The sequence below is a fragment of the Pezoporus wallicus genome, unplaced genomic scaffold, assembly GCF_028554395.1.
Source record: "Pezoporus wallicus isolate ANWC-B61680 ecotype Strahan unplaced genomic scaffold, APGP_CSIRO_Pwel_v1 contig_10711, whole genome shotgun sequence".
NCBI lineage: Eukaryota > Metazoa > Chordata > Aves > Psittaciformes > Psittacidae > Pezoporus > Pezoporus wallicus.
This window is the reverse complement of record NW_026638325.1, coordinates 67,044-91,087: the sequence shown is the minus strand read 5'-3', so window position 1 is coordinate 91,087 and position 24,044 is coordinate 67,044. Positions and strand designations below refer to the sequence as shown.

Below are 24,044 nucleotides of genomic sequence, written 5' to 3'. Positions count from 1 at the left end.
GCGTGGCGGAGGGATGTGTACATCTCGTGTGTGAGGGGAGAGAGGAGGGGAAAGGAAAAAAAAAAAAAAGAAAAAGAAGAAGAAGAAGGAGGAAAAAAAAAAAAAAAAAAAGCCGGGAAAAAAAAAAAAAAAAAAAAAAGCCACACCACCGGGATTTTGAGGAATTTGCCTGTGGTGTTAAAGGGAAGGAGCAGAGTTACAGAGAAATTGAGAGAGAGAGAGAGCTCTACCTACCGACAGATTACAAGAGAAGTCAAGAGCACCGCGAACCAAGCGTACAGACACACAGAGGCACCATGAAACGCCTTTGAGATCGCATTAAAACCAAAAAAAAAAAAAAAACCAACCAAAAAAAAACCAAAAAAAAAAAAAAGCCACTAAAAAGCAGGACTTGAGACAGTCCAGGGACAACCTCGCTCTAATCTCGAATTAAAGCGTCTTTTTTTTTTTTTTTTGTAAATATATCTTTTTTTTTTCTCTCTTTTTTTTTTTTTTTTTTTTTTTTTTTTTTTGCATGCGAGGGTCATGAGTTCCTACTTTGTAAATCCTCTTTTTTCCAAGTACAAAGGCGGTGAATCGCTGGAGCCAACTTACTACGACTGCAGATTTCCACAAAGTGTTAGCAGGAGCCATGCTCTCGTATATGGTCCGGGCACTACTGCTCCCACCTTCCAGCACCCTTCACACCACGTCCAAGAGTTTTTCCACCACGGAACCTCCAGCATCTCCAACTCTGGATACCAGCAAAACCCATGCGCCTTGGCGTGTCACGGAGACGCTTCTAAATTCTATGGATATGAAGCTCTACCGAGGCAATCGCTTTATGGTGCTCAGCAAGAGACGACTGTTGTACAATATCCTGACTGTAAATCGTCTTCCAACAGTAACTCTAGCGAGGGACAAGGGCATTTAAATCAAAATTCGTCTCCCAGTCTCATGTTCCCATGGATGAGACCTCACGGTTAGGACCTTTTTTTCCTCCTCCTTAAATGTTTTCCTTTATTTTTCTCTCTTTCTCTCTGTCTCTCTCTCTTCTCTCTGTCTGTCTATATATATATATATGTATGCATATAGAAGCACAAACATATGCATAGCTATATAAACATGCACACACACACATATGCATACATATATATATAAAAGAATCTCTATATAAGAGGCATAGATGTAAAATATGAAAGAAATGAGCAGTTTTGTGCTAATGTTTCTTCTTTTTAGGAAGACCTTTGAGAGCAAACACGACAGCAGTTACTAGAGAGCCAGCAAGGTGATTCCCTGCAAAAGGCTTAAATCACAATAAAGTAAAACTTGTTTTTTATTGCTTGCCTTGAGGATAGGCAATAAGATACAGCTCCCACGAGGTTGTTTGCATGTTGATAATACACTGCTCTTTAAAATGTCATATAGCCTTTCATAACCGCTTGGAGACGAAGCCTGAAAGGTGGGAACTTGTATAAGTATTACTAATACTTTACATCTGTTTCGTAGAGCCTAGAGATAAAAGTTTAAACAGAAAAGGAAACTTAGCTCGGAGCTATGGGGTGGGGTGGAGGAGAGCAGGCTGCTGTCCTGGGTTAAGAAAGAAGAAGGGGGTGGGAAATTCAAAATAATTCGTGCTGAATGGAACTTTGCTCATGTGAAGTCCAGATAATTGCACAGAAAGCGAAATACTTCAAAGTACAAGTTTCCCCCAGCTAAGGACCAAGGTTGTCTCGAAGCCTTGTTAATTCAAAACATGTGAAGGTTAGTGTTAATTTTAAGGACAATCAGAGCCCCAAAGTGGTTCCTTTCCCCTACCCCCACGCGAATTTAACAACAACAAGGAAAGCAAATAGAAAGGACTCCTGGCTAATGCAGAGAGGATGTGGCCCACAGGCTGGGAGATAGACGCAGAGGAAAACATGCTTTGACCTAGAGGTAGTCTCAAGGATGCAATCATTTCAAACTGGAGCTTTTCCCTTTTTCTTTCGCAAATAGATTGGTTTTCTCATTAAGAAAGGTCGGTGCAGAAGGAAGTGCAGGGACTCAGCTGCCTATACCTCTGTCCTCTTCCTTGCTTTTTTTTTGGGGGGGGGGGGGGGGGAAGGCTATTGCTGCAAATGACCATCTCGAGTTGGTTTAAAATACAGTCTCTGTGTTTGCACAGGCAAATACCCATCTCTGTCTGTGTGTGCTTTACAACCACACAGCCCTAAACGAAGGGACGGGGAGTTAATAGGAAATTCGGAGTCTAAGGTTGTAAATATTAGGAAACAGAAGGATCCTGAGCCTGTGTTTTGGGAAGAATATTTGGAAAAGCAATCCAGAATTGGGCATTTTGAGGGGAAAAGAGAGAAAGAGAGGGAGAGAGGAAGGAAGAAAGGAAGAGTGGGGGAGAAAGGAGAGAAAGGGAGCAAGGTAAAGAAAGAAAGAAGGACAGAGACAGAGAGAAAGACAGGAAGAAAGAAAGAGAGAGAAAGAAATAGTTGAGAGATTAAAAATAAAGAATTAAGAAAAAAGGAAGTAAAGAAAAGGAAGAAAGGAATAAAGAAGGAAATAACAGGAAGAAAGAAAAAACAATGGGGAACAGGAGAAAGCCTGGAGAAGGTTTTATGGTGAACAATGCACCTTTCCTAGGAAAATAGTTATTTTTCATGGAGTGGAGCTGCCCACCAGGACTCCCCACCTAGAACCACCTTTTAGGAAGCTGGAAAGGTCTCTTTTGTGCATGAGCTTGACACACACCTCCCTGCACCCAGCCAGGCAGCCAGAGCTTAGCGCTCCCCAGGACAGCCAGGCAGGGCAGCTGGCTCTCAGTATCAACAGCAATATCAGCCCAATGGTTATTAATAATAACCCAGCCACTTTCCTTTCTCTCCTTTAATATGCAAAGGGTTGAAAAGGCCTTTTTTTGTGGAGAGAGGCAGTAGTTTCTGTAGGAAAATTGAGGCTAGGGGCTGGGGTTTGGGGGGGGGGGGGGGGGGGGGAACAGAGCCTCCAAAGCAGGAGAATTAAGAAGTTATCTGATGTTTGTGTCCTACAGCTCCCGGAAGACGCAGTGGCAGACAAACTTACAGCCGGTACCAGACCCTGGAGTTAGAAAAGGAGTTCCTCTTCAACCCGTATTTGACACGGAAGCGGCGGATTGAGGTCTCTCACGCCCTGGGACTGACCGAGAGACAAGTGAAGATCTGGTTCCAGAACAGGAGGATGAAGTGGAAAAAAGAAAACAACAAAGATAAGCTGCCGGGGGCCAGGGACGAGGAGAAAACGGAAGAAGAAGGGAATGAAGAAGAGGAAAAAGAAGAGGAGGAAAAAGAAGAAAGCAAGGACTGAGTTCTCAGCCCCTTGAAGTCTCGTTTTATGGCAGATGATAAATCGAGATGTTTACGACGGTCATTTGCTTTTATAGAGTATAGAATGGAGAGGCTCACACAGCAGTAACTACCTGTCAAACAGTTGTAGCCTTTTTTATTGTCATAGAAACTTCCCCTACTTTACCCCCCCCCTTTTTTTTCTTTTTCTTTTTAATAGCTGCGTTTTTAGCTCAATAAATACATAGTTGGCTTGACTGCAAGAGCAGGGAGGGAAGAAAACGTAAAAAAATTAAGAATGAAATGATCCAGCTGAGCAAAACCATCCCCAACCCCCAGCAGCCCTAAACCCTGCAAGCAAATGTCACTGCTCGTCCCTTGCTCCCTCCGCTCCCGCCTGCGAGGCTGCACACATGGGTGGGTGCAGAATATGTATTTATTTGAACGGCTTTGACTTTGTCTATATTTTTGGGGGGGGGGGGGGGGAAAGAACTTTTTTAAGCTTGGTTTTGCCTCTCCCGAATGACCCTAGGGGAAGTGCGAGGGTGCTTCCAGCTTCCTTAGCTTGTTTGTGTAGTGTCTGTCTATCTGTGGAGATCTCCATTCCTACCAGCCATTTATCAATCCCCTCGGAGGGGCCAGTCCTGCAGCCCCTGCTAGATAAGAAGAGCAGCTTGGAGGGTGAGCATACCTGGCAGCGCCCTCAAACACACCCCCCGCCTCACCAGCCCCCCCATTCCTATAGGATTGAGGCTTGTATATACCTTGATAGGCCAAAAGACGCAACCCACCTCCTTCCTTATTTCTATAGGCGCTGTTTACCCTTTGCCTGTGTGAGCACTCGAAATTCTTCATGTACTACCTAAAGGGAAAACCTGCAATAATTATCGAATCTACTATCAACAAGGGGCTTACGCATCCTAAATTTTACTTGGTCAGAATTTATTTAAGAGAGAGCGAGCTGTGGTTTTGCCCTGATGCAAGCTACTAAGTAGCATAAAAGAATAATAAAAATACAATAATAATAATAAGTAAATACAAAAAAAAAATCTCAACCAACCTTGTATTGTACTTTATCACTACCTATAGAAGGAGTCATGCTTTGGAAGTATTTGTAATGCGGTTTTCTTGTCGTTTGTTGCTGCTTATTTTCTTGGAAAAAAAAAAATAATAATAAAAAAAAAAATCCCAACAACTGAAACTGCCTAGTTGAGAACGCACAGTATTGTATTATTTTATTGTGCTTATAAAGTAGTGTAGAACTAAATTGCACTGAATGTATAGTTATCTATTTGTCTTGACTTATCTGTTAATGCAACATGCTCGAAACACACAAAAAAAATCCCTCGTCATTTGTTTTATGTAAAAGCATAGTTCTGCGTGTTCAAACTCTGAATGTAGCAATTACCGCCAGGAAATAAAAAAAAAAAAAAAAGAAAAAGAATAAAAAAAATACCCAACCTCTGGACACCGTGGATTTGTATTGTATACGTGAGACATTACGTAAATAATAATAATTATAATAATAAGAATAATAAAAGGATTTTAAAAGGACTGCGTTGCCTCCAGTGCTATGTCTCTATTTCGAAGCACCCACACGTACCCATCGCTCAGAGTGGGCTCTGACGAATAGTTCATCCTTGGAATCATCGTTGGCACGCTTCAAAACCCAAGGCTCATCTTTTATTTGAGAGGAAATCAGAATATCTTGGCTCAAGCACCAGCGGAGGTGGCTGGGGCGGGATGGGGGGGCAGGATTCCCCGGCCAGAGCCTGAGCGGGGCAAAAAGAAAGCCCTCCTTAAACCCTGCTGCTAATTGTGTGTCTGAAGCTGTAGGTCCGCTAAGAAAACACGAATAAAATCATATATTGCAAAGACTCCGGAGCTGTGAAGTGTTTCTTGGCTGCGGGAGAGGTTTCTTTGTGGGGTGGAAAAAGGGGGACGGGGGGTGCGTTGGGTTTCTACTGGGAATTGCAAACCCCACACTGGTTCTAGGGTGCAGGAAAACCCCTTCCTTAAGGGTTGGGAGGAGGAGACGTCGTTTCCCACCCCCCCCTTCCACCCGGTTTCTAAGGACAATCCGGCGGTCGTCCGCGGGAGGTGGCGAGGCTGGAGGGATGCGGGATGCACAGAAACCCACCCGCACCCGCGGAAGAGTGCGAGGCACTGGGGGGTCGGGGGCAACGCAGTCCCGGGGGAAAACAGCCCCAAACTCGCCTTCAAGAAATTAAAGTTGGCAAGGAAACAGCGTAATCCTTTCTATTTTTCTTCCCCAGGTGTAAAGTCCCTTTTCCTCTCCCCCCAAATTCCCACCTTCTTCCCCATGGACACCATCCCTAAAACCCACGTCCTTTTCTTTTACGACTACTACTATTACTGCTAGTGCTACGGCTACTGCTATTATTATTATTAATAATAACAATATATTTTGTTGTATTATACTGTATATGATATGCTATGATGTTATATCTTATAATCTTACATCATATCATACTCTACCCTATTATATCCTATCCTATGACATGATATCATATCATACTTTATCATATTGTATTATATTGTATCATGCTGTATTACATTTAGAGCAAAACCTGGCTTGATGCCTTCAGGTCTCTCTTCTGCACCTCGGATGGGAGATAAACTTTCTAATTATTTCTCTCCCCACCAGCTTCATTTCCCTGAGCGAGGTCTATTGATCTGTAAAACCCAGTCTACCCCTTTTTCTTTCTAACCCCCCTCTGCTGATAAACCTCGAGACCAGGGATGCAGAAGGAGAGGGGATGTTTACCCAGATATTGCAGATAAGGGAGCTCAAGGCTCCTCGCACGCAGCCTGGTGCGCGGAGCTGTGTCTGGAGGCTCCTCCGTGGGCTTCAGACATTCTTAACCCAAACCCCACTAAGCTTAAAGGATTTAAATGCCTCGGGGCTTGAAATTGCTGGACGCTGCCCAGGAGAGCTGGGGAAAAAGATGAAAGAAAAAAAACAAACCCCAACAACAAAAAAAACCCCAAACCACAACAAAATAAGACGACGAAAATTAATAATAATGAAAATTAAATGGAAAAATAATAGAAATTTTAAAATAAATGCGCAGAAGGAGGGCTTACAGCGCGCAGGAAAACGAGACTCGGGTGGGCTTTCACCCTTTTATTCACTCCCCCCCCCCATCTGCAGCGCCCTGCGATGCCAGGGGGAAAAGGGGATTGGAGAGGTGGGGGATGCACCGCAAATGGCATCAGCGGGGTCGGATCCTGCTCGGGGATGCAGCTCCCGTGGGTGCCCACTCCCGAATTGCACAAAACACCCCAAGGCGGGCAGAATTCCCAGGGGTGCGGAGCCTGTTATGGCTCCGCGAACCCACTTTCATCCCCCAGAAATACATAAAAATAACCAGCAATAAGGTTTATTCTAGACTTTTCCATGTCGAGGGCAGGCGCGGAAGGTAAGCGGGTTTATTAGTCATAAAATCGGTATATTCTACCAAAGCTTTTTATTTGTAGGGAATATTTACCCCGATTTTACAACAAGAGGGTTTTTCCCCCCCCTCTCCTCATAGGATGGATATATGCTCCTTCATTCCAACGATGCGAAAAATTGCAGAAATCAATGAAAATAAAATATTTTCTGTTATGTTACTATATAAAAATTAAAAAAAAAAAGGATCGGGATAAAAGATTCCTCCCAAGGAGGGGGGGGGGGGGGGGAGCGGGGGGAGAGGGAGAAGTTATCGAAGTGTTTAAAAATACTAATAATAATAAAAAAAAAGAAGCTGCATCCGCACTCTATCCATCATATTTAAATCCACAAATCTAAGTAGTTTTATCGGAACGAATACTACGGAATGACATTTATCTATCAAAAGGGTCTGGAGTTAAATTATTGAAACTACAGCGGCAGCAGTTAGTTTTGGGGTAAATGTTTATGCTCTGTAGTCAACACAAGAGAGTCGCATCTTCAGATGACATCCAGTTATTTCTGTAATCACTCCATCATTTGCAGAGAAAAAGAGAAGAGACCATTTTATGGGGGAAAGTAATTTGAAAGAAGATTCGCTCTCCACAAAGTGGCTTATTCAGAAATGATCATAGCTTCGGTATTACTGAAATTAGACTCATCTACCCGCCTGAAGTAAGAAATATCGTCCTATTCCAGGCTTTTTATTAGCCAATCAAATTTCCTTCGGATCTCCATTTGTGATTTGTGAAAAATATAATTCCTCGAAAAGCTGAGTTTGAGCATATTGCTTATTTTCCCTTAATTTATTATTCTAATCACAGCCGCCGCCGCGCGATAATGCAGCCATTAGGCGAAAAAATTCGTTTAGATTTTATACTCCGAAATGGGCACGGATTATATTTGAGAGACAACGAATTTCTCGGGCATTAAATTTTTGGGGGGTATTGCGCTGGTGGAGGCGAGGAAGGAGGGAGTGGAGGAAGATGCGCGGGGACAGAGGTGGGGGAAACTTTGTGAGCTGGATTTGTAACACAAAAGGCAATTTTCTCCTATCCTATATATATATATCTTTAATGTCGTCCTATTTTTCCTCCCGGTCTTCCCCCCTCCCTCGAATCCAAACCTATTTTACCCCCCCCCCCCAATAACCTCGCTAATATCAGGGAGGCTGTTTTATAGAGGGGGTTTGGGGGGGGGGGGGGCGAAACGAACATCCCAAACCCTCCCTTAGCAAATGTGCGCCCAGGTTACTTTCTGCCTGCCAGGATCAAAATTTCCTCTTCACATTATGGAATTTATTATCTTGTCTGCTCGCTGGAAAATGGGATCTCCATTGTGTTTGGGAAGCTGTTGTGGTCGTAGTTTCCCCCCTCGTAACTTTTAACTACCTGTTATAAAATTTATTGGTGGTTTGTAAAGTGAATAAAGTAATTTCCCTTCCATCCGGTTGTATTACAACCTTTGTGTTGTTTGGGCAGACAGACACGCATCCAGCCAGGGGCAGAAAAAATAGATAAATTAAAGAGGCAGGGAGTGAGTCCCCCCCCCCCTTCCACCTCCCCCTTTTGGTTTATTTTCCTCAATTAAAATGAAATTAAGGCGTGGAAATACCTGCAAATAATGGTTCTGTGTGTGGAAAAGAGCGGGCAAAATGCGGTAAAATCTATTTCCCTGAATGCGGGAGCGCAGCCCTAGGAGCTGATATTTCGGGATGGGGAGGGGTGTGGGGGAAAATAAAGATATCCCTCTCTTTGCAGAAGGAGAAGAGGAGCAGCAAGGCTCCTCGCAGGGTTTGGTGTGGAGGAGCCCATCTGAGTAGGCTGGGCTCTGCGGTTGCCTCTTTCCCCCAGTTGTGGTTCGCGGGGGGCCTCCAAAAGCAGGCCTCTACACGGTGGAAAAATGTCGCTTCCCTTCCAAATCCATATTTTCCAGCCGTCTACAGGGCCCCCTCCCTCGGCTTGGGGTGGGGAGTGGGCAAAAATCAAGATGGTCAAAATCAAAATAGAATCAAATCAAATTCCGCCTTTTAGCATCGCATCCCCGACACGGTGGCATGGGAAAACAAAAGGCGGGGGGGGGGGGGGGGGGGGGGTTTTGGGGGGGCAAAAAATAGCATGGAAAACCAAGATTGAAATGCTGGAAAATCGTGGACGTGGGGGTTCCACCGGCAAATCGTAAAGCGGGGTGGGTTGTGGGGGATTTGGTAAAGGGGATGCGAGAGTTTCGGGGTCAATACCGCGCCTCTGGCTCAAGTTTTGGGTGTAATTCGGGCAGTTCCAGGTGCCCCCCCTCAGGGCTGGGGTGGGCAGACGAAGCGTTGCAGGGGGGGGAATGGAGTGGGGCGGGGGGGTTGGAAGGGTATTTGGGGGGGGGACATACGGGACATTTTTTGCCCTGGGACGGTTTCATTTGCAGCGGACACACCCTTTGCAGTGAGGGTCCATCAGGAAAACCCGGGGGGGGGGGCTCCAAAATTCCCATTTCCCCTGTTTTTTTTCCCTCGAGCGCATTGTCCTTGATTATTAATTAAATGCTTTTCAAATTAACATGCTCTCCTCATTTAATCTATTCCTTTCTCAAAGCCAGTCTGCTCTAGTTTTACCCCCACTACCCTTATTCCTCGATATTTTCCTATTCCACCCCCCCCAAATTAATTATGAACACGGAGACTAATAATTCTTAGCGCTAAAGGCCAAATCCCATTAGTTAAAGAAAATATAAACGCTGAGAATTAACCTGAGCTGCAAATAATCATCAAATTAAACCGAATCTATGTTTAAAAGGGCAAAAAAAATCAGACTGCACCCTGCTTTATATTAACGCGGTGGCTTAAAGGATTAAAAAAAGGAGGGGGGGACGGGGAAAAGGCGGGGGGGGGGCTTGGAGGGGGGAAAAAATGGGAATATTAGAAGGGAATTGTATAAACATGGCGACAGACGAGAGCATTTGCACTCGTCACAAAAAAATGCAACGCATTCCTGGTTGTTTGCAGAAAATTTACAGCTGAGCAATAAAAGTTTACGACTGAATCACAAGTTGGATTGGCCACAGGAAGTCATGTGGACTCCATCCATGAACGTGAACTTTTTATTGTGGTTTCTCTTATGACTCTTTCGCAGTAGTCTTTCCTTTAACAGTCCAAGCAGTGCCAGGGGTAGGATGGTATTTCCCCCCCCCTAATTATTAGCGTGATGATGATGATTTTTATTATTTTAAATTTTTTTTTTCGGCTTAAAAAAAAAAAAAATCGAGATTTTTTTTTTTTTCCTCTTTTTTTTTTTTTTTTTTACCCCCCCTCCCCGTCTCCTTGGGGTTGGAATTCTTGGTTGCTTTGGGCATTTTGGCATTAATGAGTTTACTGCTGCGTCTGGTTGCCGCCTCCTCTTCCCCACCCCTAGGGGCAAAACGCAATGCATTTCCTTTGCAGGATGCGATGATGAGGGGGCACAAGCAGTTGTAAATACCTTTTTTTTTTTTTTTCAGCCCAAAAAAAAAAAAAACAAACCCCAGAGAGAGACAGATTCCTCCTCCAGCTTCCCCCATCTCTTGCCCAACCAGAGAAGATCTGTTTTGCTTTTGTTTCCATAATTTTTTCTCCCCTTTTTTTGTGTGTGTTTTTTTTTTCTTTCGGTTTTTTTTTTTTCCTTTTCTTTCCTTTTTTTTTTTTTTAATGTTTCTGTGGAGCTGAGCTGCAGCGTCAGTGGATCAGAAAGAGGGAGAGACAGAGAAAAAAGAGAGAGAGTGTGAGAGAGAGGGAGAGGGGGAGACAGGAGCCTCTGGTAAGTGTTCCCTTATTGGTTAAAATGTGTAACTAATGATCCATAGCCCGGGTGTTAAGGATAATGATGCATCGTTGTGCGAGCGAGGGGTGTAGCTTGGATATGAGGGAAAGCTGCTGCGGGGCGGCAGAAATGCAGTTAATTCGGGGGGGGGGGGGAGAAAAAAAAGGGGATTTGCTGTTGCTGATGTCATATTCGGGGTGCGGGGAGGCAGGTCGGGGGGCGCTGGGGCGTGGGGAAGGGTGAGGGGTAGGGGGAAGGAAAGGGGAGGAAAGGGAAAAATAAATATATATATATATATGGAACGATGGAAAAATAAGCCTTGTAACTTTTTCCCCTTAAAAGAATAATAATGGGGGGGGGGGGGGAAGCGCATGCGCGGAGGGGCCGGCCCGGCGCTGCGCGGGTGGGGCTGCCGAGCCTGCTGGCAGTGCCATATTTAATGAGCTGCGGTGCTAATTGTGTACGCGCCCATCCCCCTCGCATCTCATCACCCCCCCCCCCCCCCAACCCACAACCCAGCCCCCCCCCGGTAACAATCACCCAACCCCGGCCGCGGCCTGCGAGGCTTCCGCGGGGCTGCGCGCTTCGCGGCCACTAATTAATATTAAGCGCGAGGTGATTAACAATCAACTCTTTGCATCCCAAGAGCTTCCCCCTTTTCCCACTCCCTTTTCCAGCCGGGCGGGTGTAAAGTTCTCCGGGAAAAACAAAAAAAAAGAAGGGTGTGTGTGTGTGTTTCATAGGGTTTGATGGGATTTGATTGAATTCTATTGGATTTGATTAAGTTTTATGGAATCCCCCACCGCCGCTTTGTAAAGGAGCAATTGGACTCCACGTCGTAAAAACTGATCTCGGTGCTAATGCTCGGGAGCGCTCTGGTTTTCCTGCGAAGTGGTTAACACTGTGTTGGCTTTTGTAATTTATTTACATGCAAGTCCCACCCCTTTCCCTGATTTTTAGTCTTATTTCTTTCTTTCTTTTTCTCTCTCTCCCCCCCCACCCCCTTCTCCTCCAGCAACTTTAATTCAGGTTTAACGGGTGAGATTTAAAGCGTGACCCTTCCCCTGCTAACCTCCCCCTCTACCTATCCATCCACCTACCCATCCATCATCTAATCTTATCTATCTCCCTGTATACACCCGTGCCGTGTAAAGATACGTATATATATTTAATGTAGTGACTTCATTTCCTCTCCAGGTTGTATTTCTTTTGTCTTTCTTGATCAATTCGCCGTGTTAAAATAATAAAAAGTATATATTATAATAATGAGGGTGTGTAGGAGCAGAGATTTGCTGCTGGTGATGCCTGTGCACGTATAGGGTGGATGTACACATATATAGGGACGGACATTAAATAAACCCCGTGGGGGTGGGGTGGCAGAGTCGATGGCAATTTTCTGGCTTATTATAAGCGATTTTGGGGGGTTCTCAGTGTGTGGCCGTCTGCGGGAGGGGGGATTTGGGAGAGGCAAGGGGGGTGCTGGAGGTGGGGGCCTCATTTTCTGCCTTGTTGTTTCCCCCCCCCCCCTTTTCTTTGGTGGTGGTTGTTGTTTTCTGGTGGGTTTTAAATGAAAATGGCCTCCTCGATTTTAATTTCCAGCGTGCGTTGGCAGAGGTTAATTAGCGAACGCTGTTGATGAAGTTCTGGGGTGGTTTCCGGTGGCGCTGCGTTAAATTTAATTACAAATATATATATATATATATATGTGGGGCGGGGGGGGAGGGGGGAAAGGAAGGAAAATAAAAGAGAAAGCCAAGTTTCCAAAGTTGTCTTCCCTTTTCTTTCAAGAAATCTGGTAAATCCCTGCCCTGCCTTTGGGGCTGGAAATTATCGACTGGAGAAAAGGGATTTTTTTATATATATACATAGATTTATTCCGGCTTTGCATTTGAAACAACGTGCGGACCCGCCGTATATTTTCATTTTCCGAGCATGTAATAAATAGGGGATCAGGAATGGGGTGCTTGGGGGGGGGATAAAGGGGGAAAAGAGCCGGGTTTGCCTTGGTTTTGTTCGCCGGGAGCCCGTTGTGTGGAGGCGCTGCCTGTACCGCGGCCAGTCGTAAAGACATTTTATGAGCAAACAATGAGTGTTTATTGGAACCACATGATTACAGAAATGGGATCTTTTATTGTTTTCAGGCTGAAATCCGTCTGCTTCCCCTTTCCGAGCCCCGGCTCCCGCCTTTAAACCTCCAGCGCCAGGCCCGGACCCCCCAAATCAACTTTAAAATCTATTGATTTTCTCCTTTCCCTTCCATCACCGCCACCCTTCAGACCCTCGTAATGCTGAGAAACATTTTTAGGATGTAGAGCGGGAATAACAGAATGATTTATCTTCTCCGAGATTTATTTAGTATTATTTTTAAACCCTGGCTTAAAGCAGAGGAAATCAATTGCTGTTTGTATCGGGGATTAAAGGGAAAGCGCCGCGTGTTCTTGACACGGATTTCAGGACATAACAGATCTTTTCTTTGGACAAATGGGATCGGTGAGGAAAAAGCAAAATAAAATCAAGATACTACGGGAAAATTTCAATGAAATTAGCGCTTCCTAATTTATTTAGAAGGGGATTTACTCCGAGGTGTTGAGTACGAGCCTAGGAAGGACATAAATACCATCTATGCAACAGGGGAAAATTCACGTTTTCTTCGAACGCGGCCACATTTCGCACGTTTATTCCCGACCGTGAACCCGTTTGATACGATCTGCCCCACGCATGGGCGTTTATCTCCTCGTCTATAAAAGCGTGTTCCGATCAAATATATCTAAATACAGAGCAGGAACGTGTGGGTGGTTTATTCTGGCGAATCGGCCGTGTTGTAAGAGCCTGGAAAAACCTGTAACTACAAAGAAATGATTAGAAAGAAGCGATTTCCCAACTTGTCGTGTCAAGGAATTTCGGTTTGGGGAACGAATTAACCAAACCCACCAGAAATAATATATGATATATAGAGGCAACCGCCACGGCGGTAGGTGCTAATGCTTAAAGCTAGATCCCTGTGGTTATCTCCCCAGTATATATGACTGGAGGGGGTGTGGGGTGTGCTGTATTTCTACCCGGAGCTTTGTGTAGCAAAAGGGTTTGGGTTTCGGGTGGTTTTTTCCTTTAGTTTTCTCTTTATTTTCTCCTCGAGAGATAAACGTGCAGAACTCGGCGTGTGGAGGAGAGGAAGAGGCGAGAGGAGATAACAGAATTAGTCATAGAAGGGGGAAATGTATTTCGGGAGGAGACGATGCGTAACAGTGTGGGATTAAGAATTTGATTTTGGGGATAATTGCAGATCGTGTTACTATTGTTGCCGGGGGGGTTAATCTCTGCAGCGCGCCCTCTCCGGGGGAAAAAAATGGAGAAAAAAGGGGTGGGAACAAAAAAAAAATTACACTAAATTTTCAGTGGTGGTGTTTGAGGTCAGGGCTAAAAGTAATAAGAATAATTAAAAATATAAGGCCTTTCCCCATCGGATTTGAGGAGGCAGCGGGGAGATGAAGTGCGGAGAGGGATTTGGGAGGAAAATGGGACAGAAGCACCTTAAAATTTGAGCGGGGGATTTTATTAGGCTCGAGGGGGGGACGGTGTGACCTCCAGCCTCGGACAGGGGGGGGAAGGTGGTGAAGAGGAGGAAGATGCTGAGGAGGAAGAAGGCGATGAGGACAAGGAAGGCGAAAAGCGGCCCCGTCTCCCCCTCACCCCCCTCCCGCCTCCTCCCTCGCCCTTTCCTCCCCAGACACAAACACAATAAAAGGCAGAAATGCCGAAATTGCGGTGTCTGGCCGCAGTCTGCAGGGGACAGGCTGCTCGGGTCGCTTTTGTCGCAGGGGGACACACCTTGCTGTAAAAGTCTTTGTCCCCAGACTAAAGACCCCGCGTTTCAATGGGGGGCGGGGAGGGGAAAAATAAAAAGGGGGGGGGAGGAGAAGGAGGAAGACAGGGAGCAAGGCGAAAGGAAAAAAACCACTGAAACCCACCCAAAACCCACCCTAAACCCCCCTAAGATCCGCGCCAAACAAGGTCCAAGGGGAGAAGGGGGGGGCCGGGGGTCTGTCCCACAGGTGGGGCCCCCCTTTCCCTTCGCCTTTCCACCCCCTTGGAGTGTTTAAATTTCAGCCCGGTTTTGTTTACTTGTTTTGTATACTGCCACCAAGTGACAGAAACTTGCAATTCTTCACAATTTGGTGCCTCCCCCCCCCCCCCCCCCCCCCTTTTCCTTTCCCTCTGTCTGGATGTAATTGCGACGGAAGGAGTGGTATAGGGCCAAGGCGGGGGGAGGAGGACACCCCCACCAAGGAAAGGGGTGCGGAGCCCTGCAAAAGCCTCTCCTGCCATAAACCAAATCACTTCGCAAAGAACTTTTAATACCTTTAACATTGAGACGTGTTTCCCCCCCCCACACCCCGCCTTCCCCAGCCCCAAACTTTCCCGAAGCCGTTTGAAACTCCTCACTTACACTTTCGACTAATTCAAGGCGGTTTGGGGGTTGTTTTTGTTCTATAGATACACACATATTTTATTTCCTTTCGTTCCGTGTTCCCGGGGTTTCAATCATCCCAATGTACGTGAACTCATAAAAATAGATAAGGCATATCAACCCGGGAACGGTCTTTTCCCCCCTGAAAATATGAGTGTATTTAAGCAAATCCTGAAACATTAAATTGTTGCTCGATTAAAGACGATGCGAACGTATAAATTCTGCAAAGTGCTCCAGAGGTTGTCTCCAAATATATAGTTTAATTCTGCCTAAGTGATCGCCTCTAAAAAAACCATCATTAAGGCAACTATTATTGTTTCCTGAATTATTTTTTTTTTCCGAGCTACCTATGATTAAATTTCTGCCTTCATATCTGCGACGAATAAAGGATAAAACTGCCTCTAGTTAATGACAACAATTCTTCACTCCTGAGTTACCCTTGCAGAACGCAATAACATCCCACTCCTTTTGATTTTTAATCTCTAACACCCCGCAGAAGTAATTGCGCCTCCGCGTATCTTCACGTACAGACCCTCCACCCCCGAAGTGCCCCTGGATGCAGCAAAACGTCACTTTCTAGCGTATTATGCCATGAAGTCGTGTCCGTGATGGGTATGACGTCATGAGCGCCTGCGTCACTTTTTCCCCTTCTTTTGAATTTTAGGGATTTTAGGGAATATTTTCACTCCAGCGTGAAAAAAAAAGACACTTTTAAAATATATATATACACATTCATTCATTAAAAGCTGGAAAAGCAGAGATTTATTTTTATTTCTTTCAGATTTTCCAAGGGAAAGTTGCTACCTGCTACCTGAGCAGGTTTTAGCCCGGGTTTAGGGGAGAAAAAGCTCTTTTCCTGAATGCGGTTGAAGGAAAAACCCCCATTTATTCCCACTTTTAACCAAGGAGCCACCAGGAATGTTTCCGCAGCCGCCAGACACCTCCCTATAAACAAAGCACCGCTCCGCGGGTCTGCATCCCCTTAAAATATGATTTTTAGTCTTATTTTCCTCGTTTTTTTGGGGGGTTTCCCTTCCCAGCCCTGAGGAGATTTATTCCGAAGTGCATTTAATCAGAGAATTAAACAGAATCGAGGCGGTGTTGCGGGGCAAGGGGGGCCAGGGGGTTCTCCCCCGGCTTTTTTCCCCCGCTGCTGTTAACTTTTTCGCAACGTGGTTACTTGGTAATTTAAGACCCAGCGAAGTCCCGTTTCGGCGGGGAGATTTCGGTGCTGCCTTCTTTTGTTGGGCTGAGATTCGCCAATAAATCTGGGAAGGAGAAAAATCATGAAATAAATCACCACCCCCACCACCCCCCACCACCCCACTCCGTTAAAAAACAAGAATATTTGGGGATTAAACCCCTCCACTCCTCGCGATGTAAACGCGAAGGGGGGGGGGAAATAACGCAAATAAACGCTTGAAAGGGTCAAAAAGCGCTTTCAAGCCTGGGCAGAAAGAAGAGGGATACATTTCAGAAGTAGGAACAGATTAATTTCTCTTCCCCACACACCTCCCGGTTTCCTGGTTAGCAGACATGTGTTTTGACAATTGCCAGAATTCTCTCCTTTTTTTTTTCCACCCTTCCAAGCCCTGCAAACGTGCGCAGCAACGGAGAGGCTTCGCAAGCGAGAAACCCCCCCCTTTATTTTTGTTTTCCCTCCCCCCTTTATTATCATTATTATATTCCCTTTTTCTTAAGCGTTGGCAACTTGAAGGGAGTCGCCCTGAACTTTTGGTGCACTTTCCCCAAAGCAACTCGGGGAATAAAATCGAGGCAACAAGAACACGTTTAAGGCCATTTCCCTTCACCACGCTGGGGAAAAAAAAAAAAAAAATAGAAAGAAAGGAAAAAAAAAAGAAAAGCTAAGAAAAAAACCACAACAACAATAGGAAAAGGCGAAGGAATGACTCGTCTGGGCAACCCTACGGGCGGTGCACGGGGTGGTTAATACTCTTCTTTATTCACCTAGGCGAAAAAAAAGGGGGTTGCTGCGGTTTGCGTTGGGGGGATACCAAAAAAATCGCTGGTTGTGGCTTTTTGCAGCCTCTTTTCTTGGGGAGCTCTAGGGGGAAAGTGGGTGCTGTCGCGAATTATGGCCCTGTGCATCTCGCTGCGGAAAATGCCTTTTAATCAACAAATAAAGCTCCCCGAATAGGCCGCCCTCTTCCCCACGCGGTGTCTGCAGCAAGGGATCAAACTTTAAATAGGCTCCGAAGCGCTGGATAAGGAATATCCAGAGGAAAGGGAGATTTCATCTCCTATTTTTTCTTTTTAATTAAGAGCTGCCCAGACTCTGACTCCGGGCTTGTAATTACAGAGAATAGAGACGGCTCCAAAACAATGCGAAGCCATTTCAGGCTGGGGAGAGGTAAATAAACCACGAGTTTGTTGTTGCCCTTTTTCCTCCCCCCCCCCCCCTTTTCTTCTTTTCCTTTTTTATGGGGGGTGTTGTTACCCCTATTTTATTTTGGATTTCTTTGATTCGGAAGCCCTATTTCCAGCAAAAAAAAAGGAGAGCGATATTTGAGGAGGAAAACCCTGTTGTAAAGAGCAGGGATAAATTCCCAGCGAAAGACCCAAATAAATAATTAGGACTCACGTGTGCCATAAATGTCAAGTTAAAAAAAGGGGGGGGGGGGAAAGGAAGGCAAAAGGGAGGGGGGGAGGCAGAGATCCCAGATACAAGGTGAAATCAGTTTAAATAAAAAGGCTTTTAATGGCATCGCTTGTATTTACCTCTAAGAGCTTCGAGGATTTAATCAGATGGGAGCGCGCAGCCCTAGGGCCATATGGGGGGATGTGTATGTGTGTATGTATGTGTGTGTGTGCATGGGCCTTGCACACGCATAGGTGCGGGTATTTTAGGGGTGGGGGGGTCAAGATTAAGGGTGTTCCCCCTTCAGTGCATTGCCAAAGATGCATTTTTGCGACAGTTTACAGCAAAACCCACTCATCCTGCTTAAATAATTGGAATTTTTAAGGGGGGGGTGTTAATGGATCCATACCCCCTGAGCGGGTGAGCACCTCCCACCCCCCTACTATGACACGCGTGTGGGGAGGGGGTGTGTGGAGCCCCATCACTTGCCCCACGCAGGGATCAGCCCCGAGTGGGCAACGTGGCTGGGAAGGGAAGAAAAGAGGCTCCCCCCACACACCCCCCCCCGCTGCCAGTAGCGGTGTCTGCAGGCGGTTCAGAGAGGGAGGGGAAAGGGGGGGGACACACACTGATTTGGATTTGTTTCCTTTCAGTAATTACTGAGGGATAGAAAACACATGTGTTGGGATCGCTTTTTTTTTCTTAACCCCCCTTTTTTTTCCCCTCTTCTTCCCCTAAATCAGTTCATCAATTCGCAAATTATAGCTGGGAGCGGGAGGGGGGGGGGAAGGAAATCTCCCGACACGTTTTTCTTTCTATTTTATTCCCCGCCCCCCCCCCTTTTTTCTCTGTGTGAGCATCAGTGGGGGGAGAGGGAAGAAAAAGAAGAGGGAGGGGGAAGAATATAGCTTATGAGTGGTGAATGTTATTTCGGATTTCTATGGGCGCTTTTCTTTTCTGGGAACAAAGAGCAACTCCTATTAAAGAGCTACTCGAAGACTTGTACATATTTCTACTGCTGTGTAGCACTTTTAATAAAACATCTGTTCTTGCTTCTGCTGATGAGTTTACATAATTGTTTGCAGACCAATTTAACCAGAAAGCGCCCCACATATTCCCTCTCCATGTTTTCATGGGGGAGAAAATAAATACCTTTTTGGTAGTGACACAGCTTGATGAAATACTTTCGAGAAATCCCCAAACTGCTAGAAAATATCAATGGGGGGAAAAAATAATACAGATCCAGTGCATTCAAAACGTGAGGCAATGAGGAAAACATACTTTAATGATGCCTCATTTGTATTTGGGGTGGTTCTGCTCTATTTTTGTTTTTCAGCCCCCTCCTCTTCTCTCTCTGCCTTTTCTCCCCAGAAACCTGGGTTTTAGCGTGGGGAGAGGATTCTATTTTAAGTTTCTTTACGGCAGCTGGTTTCTGTTCACTATAAATCGACCAGACTTTTAAGACTTGCCCTCTGTTTAGAGAAGTAATAAAACACTTAACTTTCTCGACTCCTAGTCACACGGTTATCACACAGGTCTCTCGATACAACAGCCCCGAGCACCTACACAAAATAGAAAAGAAAAAAAAGGGGGGGGGGGGCAAAAAAATAATAATAAAAAATAAAAATGAGAAATAAAAAGAACCCCCCCTCAAAGGAACTCCTCCAAACTTTGGCGAGGGTATCAATACCCTTCCATAGGTACAACTCCCCCCAGCCAAAGGTCCAACCCATCCAGCTGTAGCTCCTTTTAATTTACTCGCCAAATTACATCGGGCTGTAAGCAATACATAAGGTAAGACAACACGCCAATAACTGTAGAGCCCTCATCCATTCTCCTCTGCCTCCAGCCCATTTGTTGGACCTTTGGAACAATTTAATATCTGGAAGGAGCCTGCCTGGTCAGTGGTTTCCAAAGAAACCCAGCTCTGAAAGGGCTTGGGCTCAGAGGAGAGGTGCCCATGGCTACTTGTATTTACAGCAGCCCCTTTGCTCCCCAGCTCTGTCCATTCCCCCCCCCATCGGGTGGGGGTTTCACATCTCAGCAGAAAGCAGTAAAAAATCAAAATAGCCATAATAATCCCCCCCAGTAATCACATTTCTTTCTTAGTTTCTTTATTTTCGCCTTTCTTTGACTCCAGAAATGCCCGGGCGGGTTCTTGGGAAAGAGGAGAAGGAGAAAAGGGAAACGAAAGCAAACTGAAGTTCGCTTTTTGGGGAGGGGGAACCGCCTGTAAATCTCCCCCCATGCAGATGAGTCTTGTGCCTGCTCCAGGTTGGGCAGCCCTAGGTGGGAGCCAGCGAGCTCCCCATGCTAAAGAAGATGGTGCACACTTCCAGCTCTCCCCTTTTTTGGTTCGAAACTTTATTTTTTTCCCCTAGTGACACTCAGGGGAAGCCTTAACGTTATAGAAGATGAATACACGAGCTTTTTTTTTTTCAGTTGTAGTCTCGTTTATGGTTTTATTGCTACCATTGATTACTTTGCTTTGTTACACAGAGGAAAAAGAGCATAAAATCCGTTGGCATCCGGGTTCCTGTTATAGCTGGGGAAAAAAAAATATACACCCACCGCCCCCCAACCCTTCTTTGTCAGCTAAAATCTTTTAGGGATACATCGCTAAAAGAAAAGGGGAAAAAAAAAAATCAAAGGAATTAAGGCTATTGATTGAGAGGAAGACACACAAATAACTCCCAGGTTTGAATTGGAGTGTGCACCCACAAACCTTCCTCTCCCCAGCCCCCCGCTTAAAATGAAAACGTGGACACGATGGAGGTTGAAAGAAAACCCCCAGCAACAACAGAGAGGAGGCCAGGGTTTCCCTGCCATAATTGCATTTTTAAATAGCAAGCCACCAGAATGATAAAGATACCTCGCAATATTTACAGATCAGCAGGTATGTTTTACATTTAAGGGGCAATTTATGGCTCTGGATTGAAATTAAAATTAGATTAGCTGTCTTCATTTCAATTAGGTCTAGGTGCAATCTACCAGGAGAAGATAGGGTGGAATCCTCCCTTTCATCTAACTAAATATTTGCAGGAGAAGTTTCCCAATCAGTTGTAAATATCTGCAACTATAAATTGCTGCAAACACCAACACGAGGTTGCGTCCCCAGCCCAGGCTCCCCATTCCAAACAGAAACGCTCTGGTTATTTTTTTTTTATTTCATTTATTCCTCTTTTGGTGTATTTTTTTTTTTTTTTTGCTGCTGTTGTAGTTGAAAATGTAAATACCCTCCAGCTTTGAGAATGAACAGGGAAACGTTTGAGGGGAGAAATGTCAAACTCGAGGAGAAATCTAACTTCCAGGCTAAACGTGAGTTTGCAGTGTTGGGTGTTGCTTTGCTGGATGTCTTTCTTTCCCCCCCCCCCTTTCTCCCCTCCCCAAGACACACTTTGGGAAGGCTCTGAAACACGTTATCAATTCAGAAGTCGCCATGTTTTCCCCCCTCTCTTTATGGAATATTTTCTCATCAGGAACACAACCGTTTGATTCCATAATATTGACCAATGCTACATGAGAACAAGAAGGAGAAGGAGAAAAAAAAAACAACACAAAACAACAACCCAAAACAACCCAGAGGGTAATTTATGGCTTAATATTCTGTGGACATCTGAGATTTATTACTGTGAATTCTGAGCTATTTTATTACAAGATATTAAGCAAACATTGCTTAAAACAACCCACCCAACACAACACCACCACCACACGCACCACAACCCCAAAGCGCAAGCCCCATAACGCTCAGGCACACAGACGGTGCTTCCAAACCTCAGTGACCATTAGCAGAAAAGGGGGGTGAAGGAGAAAAGGGGGGGGGGAGGGAAAAGTTAAGCCTGGCTTAAGAAATTTGCCCCCCCCCCCCTCCTTTTTCCCCCCTTCAGCCCCAAGCAGGATCCCCAGCCCAGGAGCGCTCCCCTCCCCACCGCATCCTCCCCAACCCCCGGCGCCCCGGGGGTGCTGGGGGGGGTTTGGGGGTGCAGGACTTACTTTCCATGCCCACTTAGTTTCAACTAGGGAATCAACAGAAGCAAAAGCAATTTTTTCCCTTTTTGACACCCGCCTCCCCATTGGCTCCCCCCGGGTCAGCTGACTTTGTCATTTTGTCTGTCCTGGAGCAGAGCCTTCCCTATAACAATCTAGTTCAGACTACAAACTGGAGACAGAAATAAATATTAAAGAAATCACACAGCCAGGTGTAGAGGACGATATGAATTCCTATTTTACAAACCCATCTTTATCCTGCCATCTAACCAGTGGCCAAGAGGTGCTTCCCAACGTAGCCCTCAATTCAACTGCCTATGACCCTGTCAGGCATTTTTCTACTTATGGAGCAGCCGTTGCTCAAAACCGGATTTATTCTTCTCCTTTTTATTCACCGCAAGATAATGTTGTGTTTAGCTCCAGCCGAGGACCTTATGACTATGGATCTAATGCTTTTTACCAAGAAAAAGACATGCTTTCTAGCTGCAGGCAAAATTCTATGGGACATAATACACAGACATCAATCGCACAGGATTTTACCAGTGACCAAAACAGGAACACTTCGCAAGAACAAAAAACTAGCATTCAAATATACCCATGGATGCAGCGTATGAACTCCCACAGTGGTAAGTTTTACAGCTCGGAGATATAAATTAAATAAACTGAACCATCTTTACGACCTTCTCCCTAGCAGAACAGGCTGAGCGACTTTTTATGGCCCCATAAAAACAATAATATAGCTCCTTCACAGTTGCAGCTACAGGCCTTTTATTTGTTAAGTTGTTGCAAGCAAATATGGCTTGTTATGCTCTTTCTAATTAAAAGACTTCGAGAGTGTAAAATATCTATAATAAAGTGCAGCGAGCTCTGCTCGGGAGTTAAGCACAAAATATTACCGGGGTAAAAATAAGTTTTAATGCATTAGCGGGGTAAAAAGAAGTTTTAATGACGGGTGCGGGCAGTGCGGCGGTGGAAGGGGTCCCCGCACGAAAGTGGGGCCGGGGGGGAGCTCCCCCATCCACCCCCCCACCTCCCCCCCCCTCAAATCTTCCAATTGGCAGGAATAATGTGGGAAAAAGAAAAAGGTGGTGGGGGGGAGGGTGTTGGAGCAGCATCCCCGGAGAAAATGACCCGGGAGAAAACGCTGCGTTAATTAAATTGGGGGAAAAAAAAAAAAAAAGAGATATTTAATATTTTTTTATAGTGTGGGGGGGTGCTGGGAAAGGGGGGGAGGGGGAGCGGGGCGGGCGCGGGGCTGCGCAGGGGCGGAGGGGTTGCGCGGGTGCGGGGTGGTTTTTCCGCCCCCCCCCCCCCCCCCCCCTTTCCGCCCTCCGCGTTCTCCCGGGCTGACGATTTTTAGTCTGTTTTGTCTCGGCATCCCTAGGAGTGGGCTACGGGGCCGACCGCCGGCGGGGCCGCCAGATTTATTCCCGTTATCAAACCTTGGAGCTGGAGAAGGAATTTCACTTCAACCGGTACCTGACCCGGCGAAGGCGGATCGAGATCGCCAACGCTCTGTGCCTGACGGAGCGGCAGATCAAAATCTGGTTCCAAAACCGGAGGATGAAATGGAAAAAAGAGAGTAATTTGAGTTCAACCCTCTCCGGGGCGGGGGGGGGGGCAGCCGCCGCAGCCGCCGACAGCTTGGCCAAGGAGGAGAAGCGAGAAGAGACAGAGGAGGAGAAGCAGAAGGAGTGAAAAAGTGACAGCTCGGCGGCAGGACACCCCCCCACACACACACTCCCCTCCAACCCCCCCTCCAGACCCGTATTTATCACTGGCACAATGTTTGGCTACGTTAAAAAAAAAAAAAAAAAAAAAAGAAAAAAAAAAAAAAAAAGGAAAAAAAAGGAGAAAAATTATTAAAAAAATAATATTAAAGGGGGGGTGTTAAAAAATTAAGGTCTAAGATGGAAATGTGGACACCCCCCCCCTCGCTACACAGCCCCCTCCCAGTGACCCCATCCCCCGCACACCCATCTCGCCATCGCCTATTTATCTATCTCGGGATAAGACTGTTTCAAGCCGCACACGCTCCACACCCCCCTTCTCCTCCTCCTCCTCCTCTCCCATCCCTTCCTTCCACCACCACCACCCCCCCCCCCCAAAAAAAATTGGGCATCCACCCTCCGCTGCGCCGGGTCGGCCCCTGCCCAGTCGCTTCTCCTTCCCCCCCAGGCAGAGCAGCTCTTCCTCCCCTGGTGAAAAATCAGATTTTCCCTGCCAAAAGCTCTTTTCCACCTAAATATCGCATTTTCAAGAGCATCCTCCTTGTATTTAAGCAGATACCTGGGCTCATCGCTGCATACTACAAACTGTGACAGTTTCTGTGTGAATATTTTTAACTGTGTTTGTGGTACCTGTATTTATATTTATGTTTAGCACTGTAATGTTCCACGGTATAAAGTGAATGGAGTTCTATAGCGGTAGAAAAGGAAGGAAACAAAAATAATAAAGA

At 45.8% G+C, this 24,044-nt stretch overlaps 2 protein-coding genes and 1 long non-coding RNA gene across 4 annotated transcripts in view; all 3 read left to right on the top strand.

The window, feature by feature from the left end:
• Window positions 1–511: 511 nt before the first annotated feature.
• HOXC8 (homeobox C8) lies at window positions 512–3,764 on the top strand. Its single transcript, XM_057410358.1, has 2 exons — window positions 512–961; window positions 3,023–3,764. Exons 1-2 carry the CDS (start codon window positions 526–528, stop codon window positions 3,313–3,315), a joined length of 729 nt encoding a protein of 242 aa, XP_057266341.1. The 5' UTR covers window positions 512–525; the 3' UTR covers window positions 3,316–3,764.
• Window positions 3,765–10,051: 6,287 nt separating this feature from the next.
• LOC130599681 (uncharacterized) overlaps window positions 10,052–24,044 on the top strand; it is a 34,199-nt gene continuing 20,206 nt past the window's right edge. The window contains exon 1 of the long non-coding RNA XR_008972280.1: window positions 10,052–10,529. This is a non-coding gene — a long non-coding RNA (uncharacterized LOC130599681). The remainder of the gene's footprint in view (window positions 10,530–24,044) is intronic.
• HOXC6 (homeobox C6) lies at window positions 21,165–23,310 on the top strand. 2 transcript variants are annotated; one of them, XM_057410355.1, is made up of 2 exons: window positions 21,165–22,212; window positions 22,971–23,310. In XM_057410355.1, exons 1-2 carry the CDS (start codon window positions 21,813–21,815, stop codon window positions 23,282–23,284), a joined length of 714 nt encoding a protein of 237 aa, XP_057266338.1. In that variant the 5' UTR covers window positions 21,165–21,812; the 3' UTR covers window positions 23,285–23,310. The 2 variants fall into 2 exon arrangements, with proteins under 2 accessions (XP_057266338.1, XP_057266337.1); XM_057410354.1 differs by having other exon boundaries at window positions 22,947–23,310.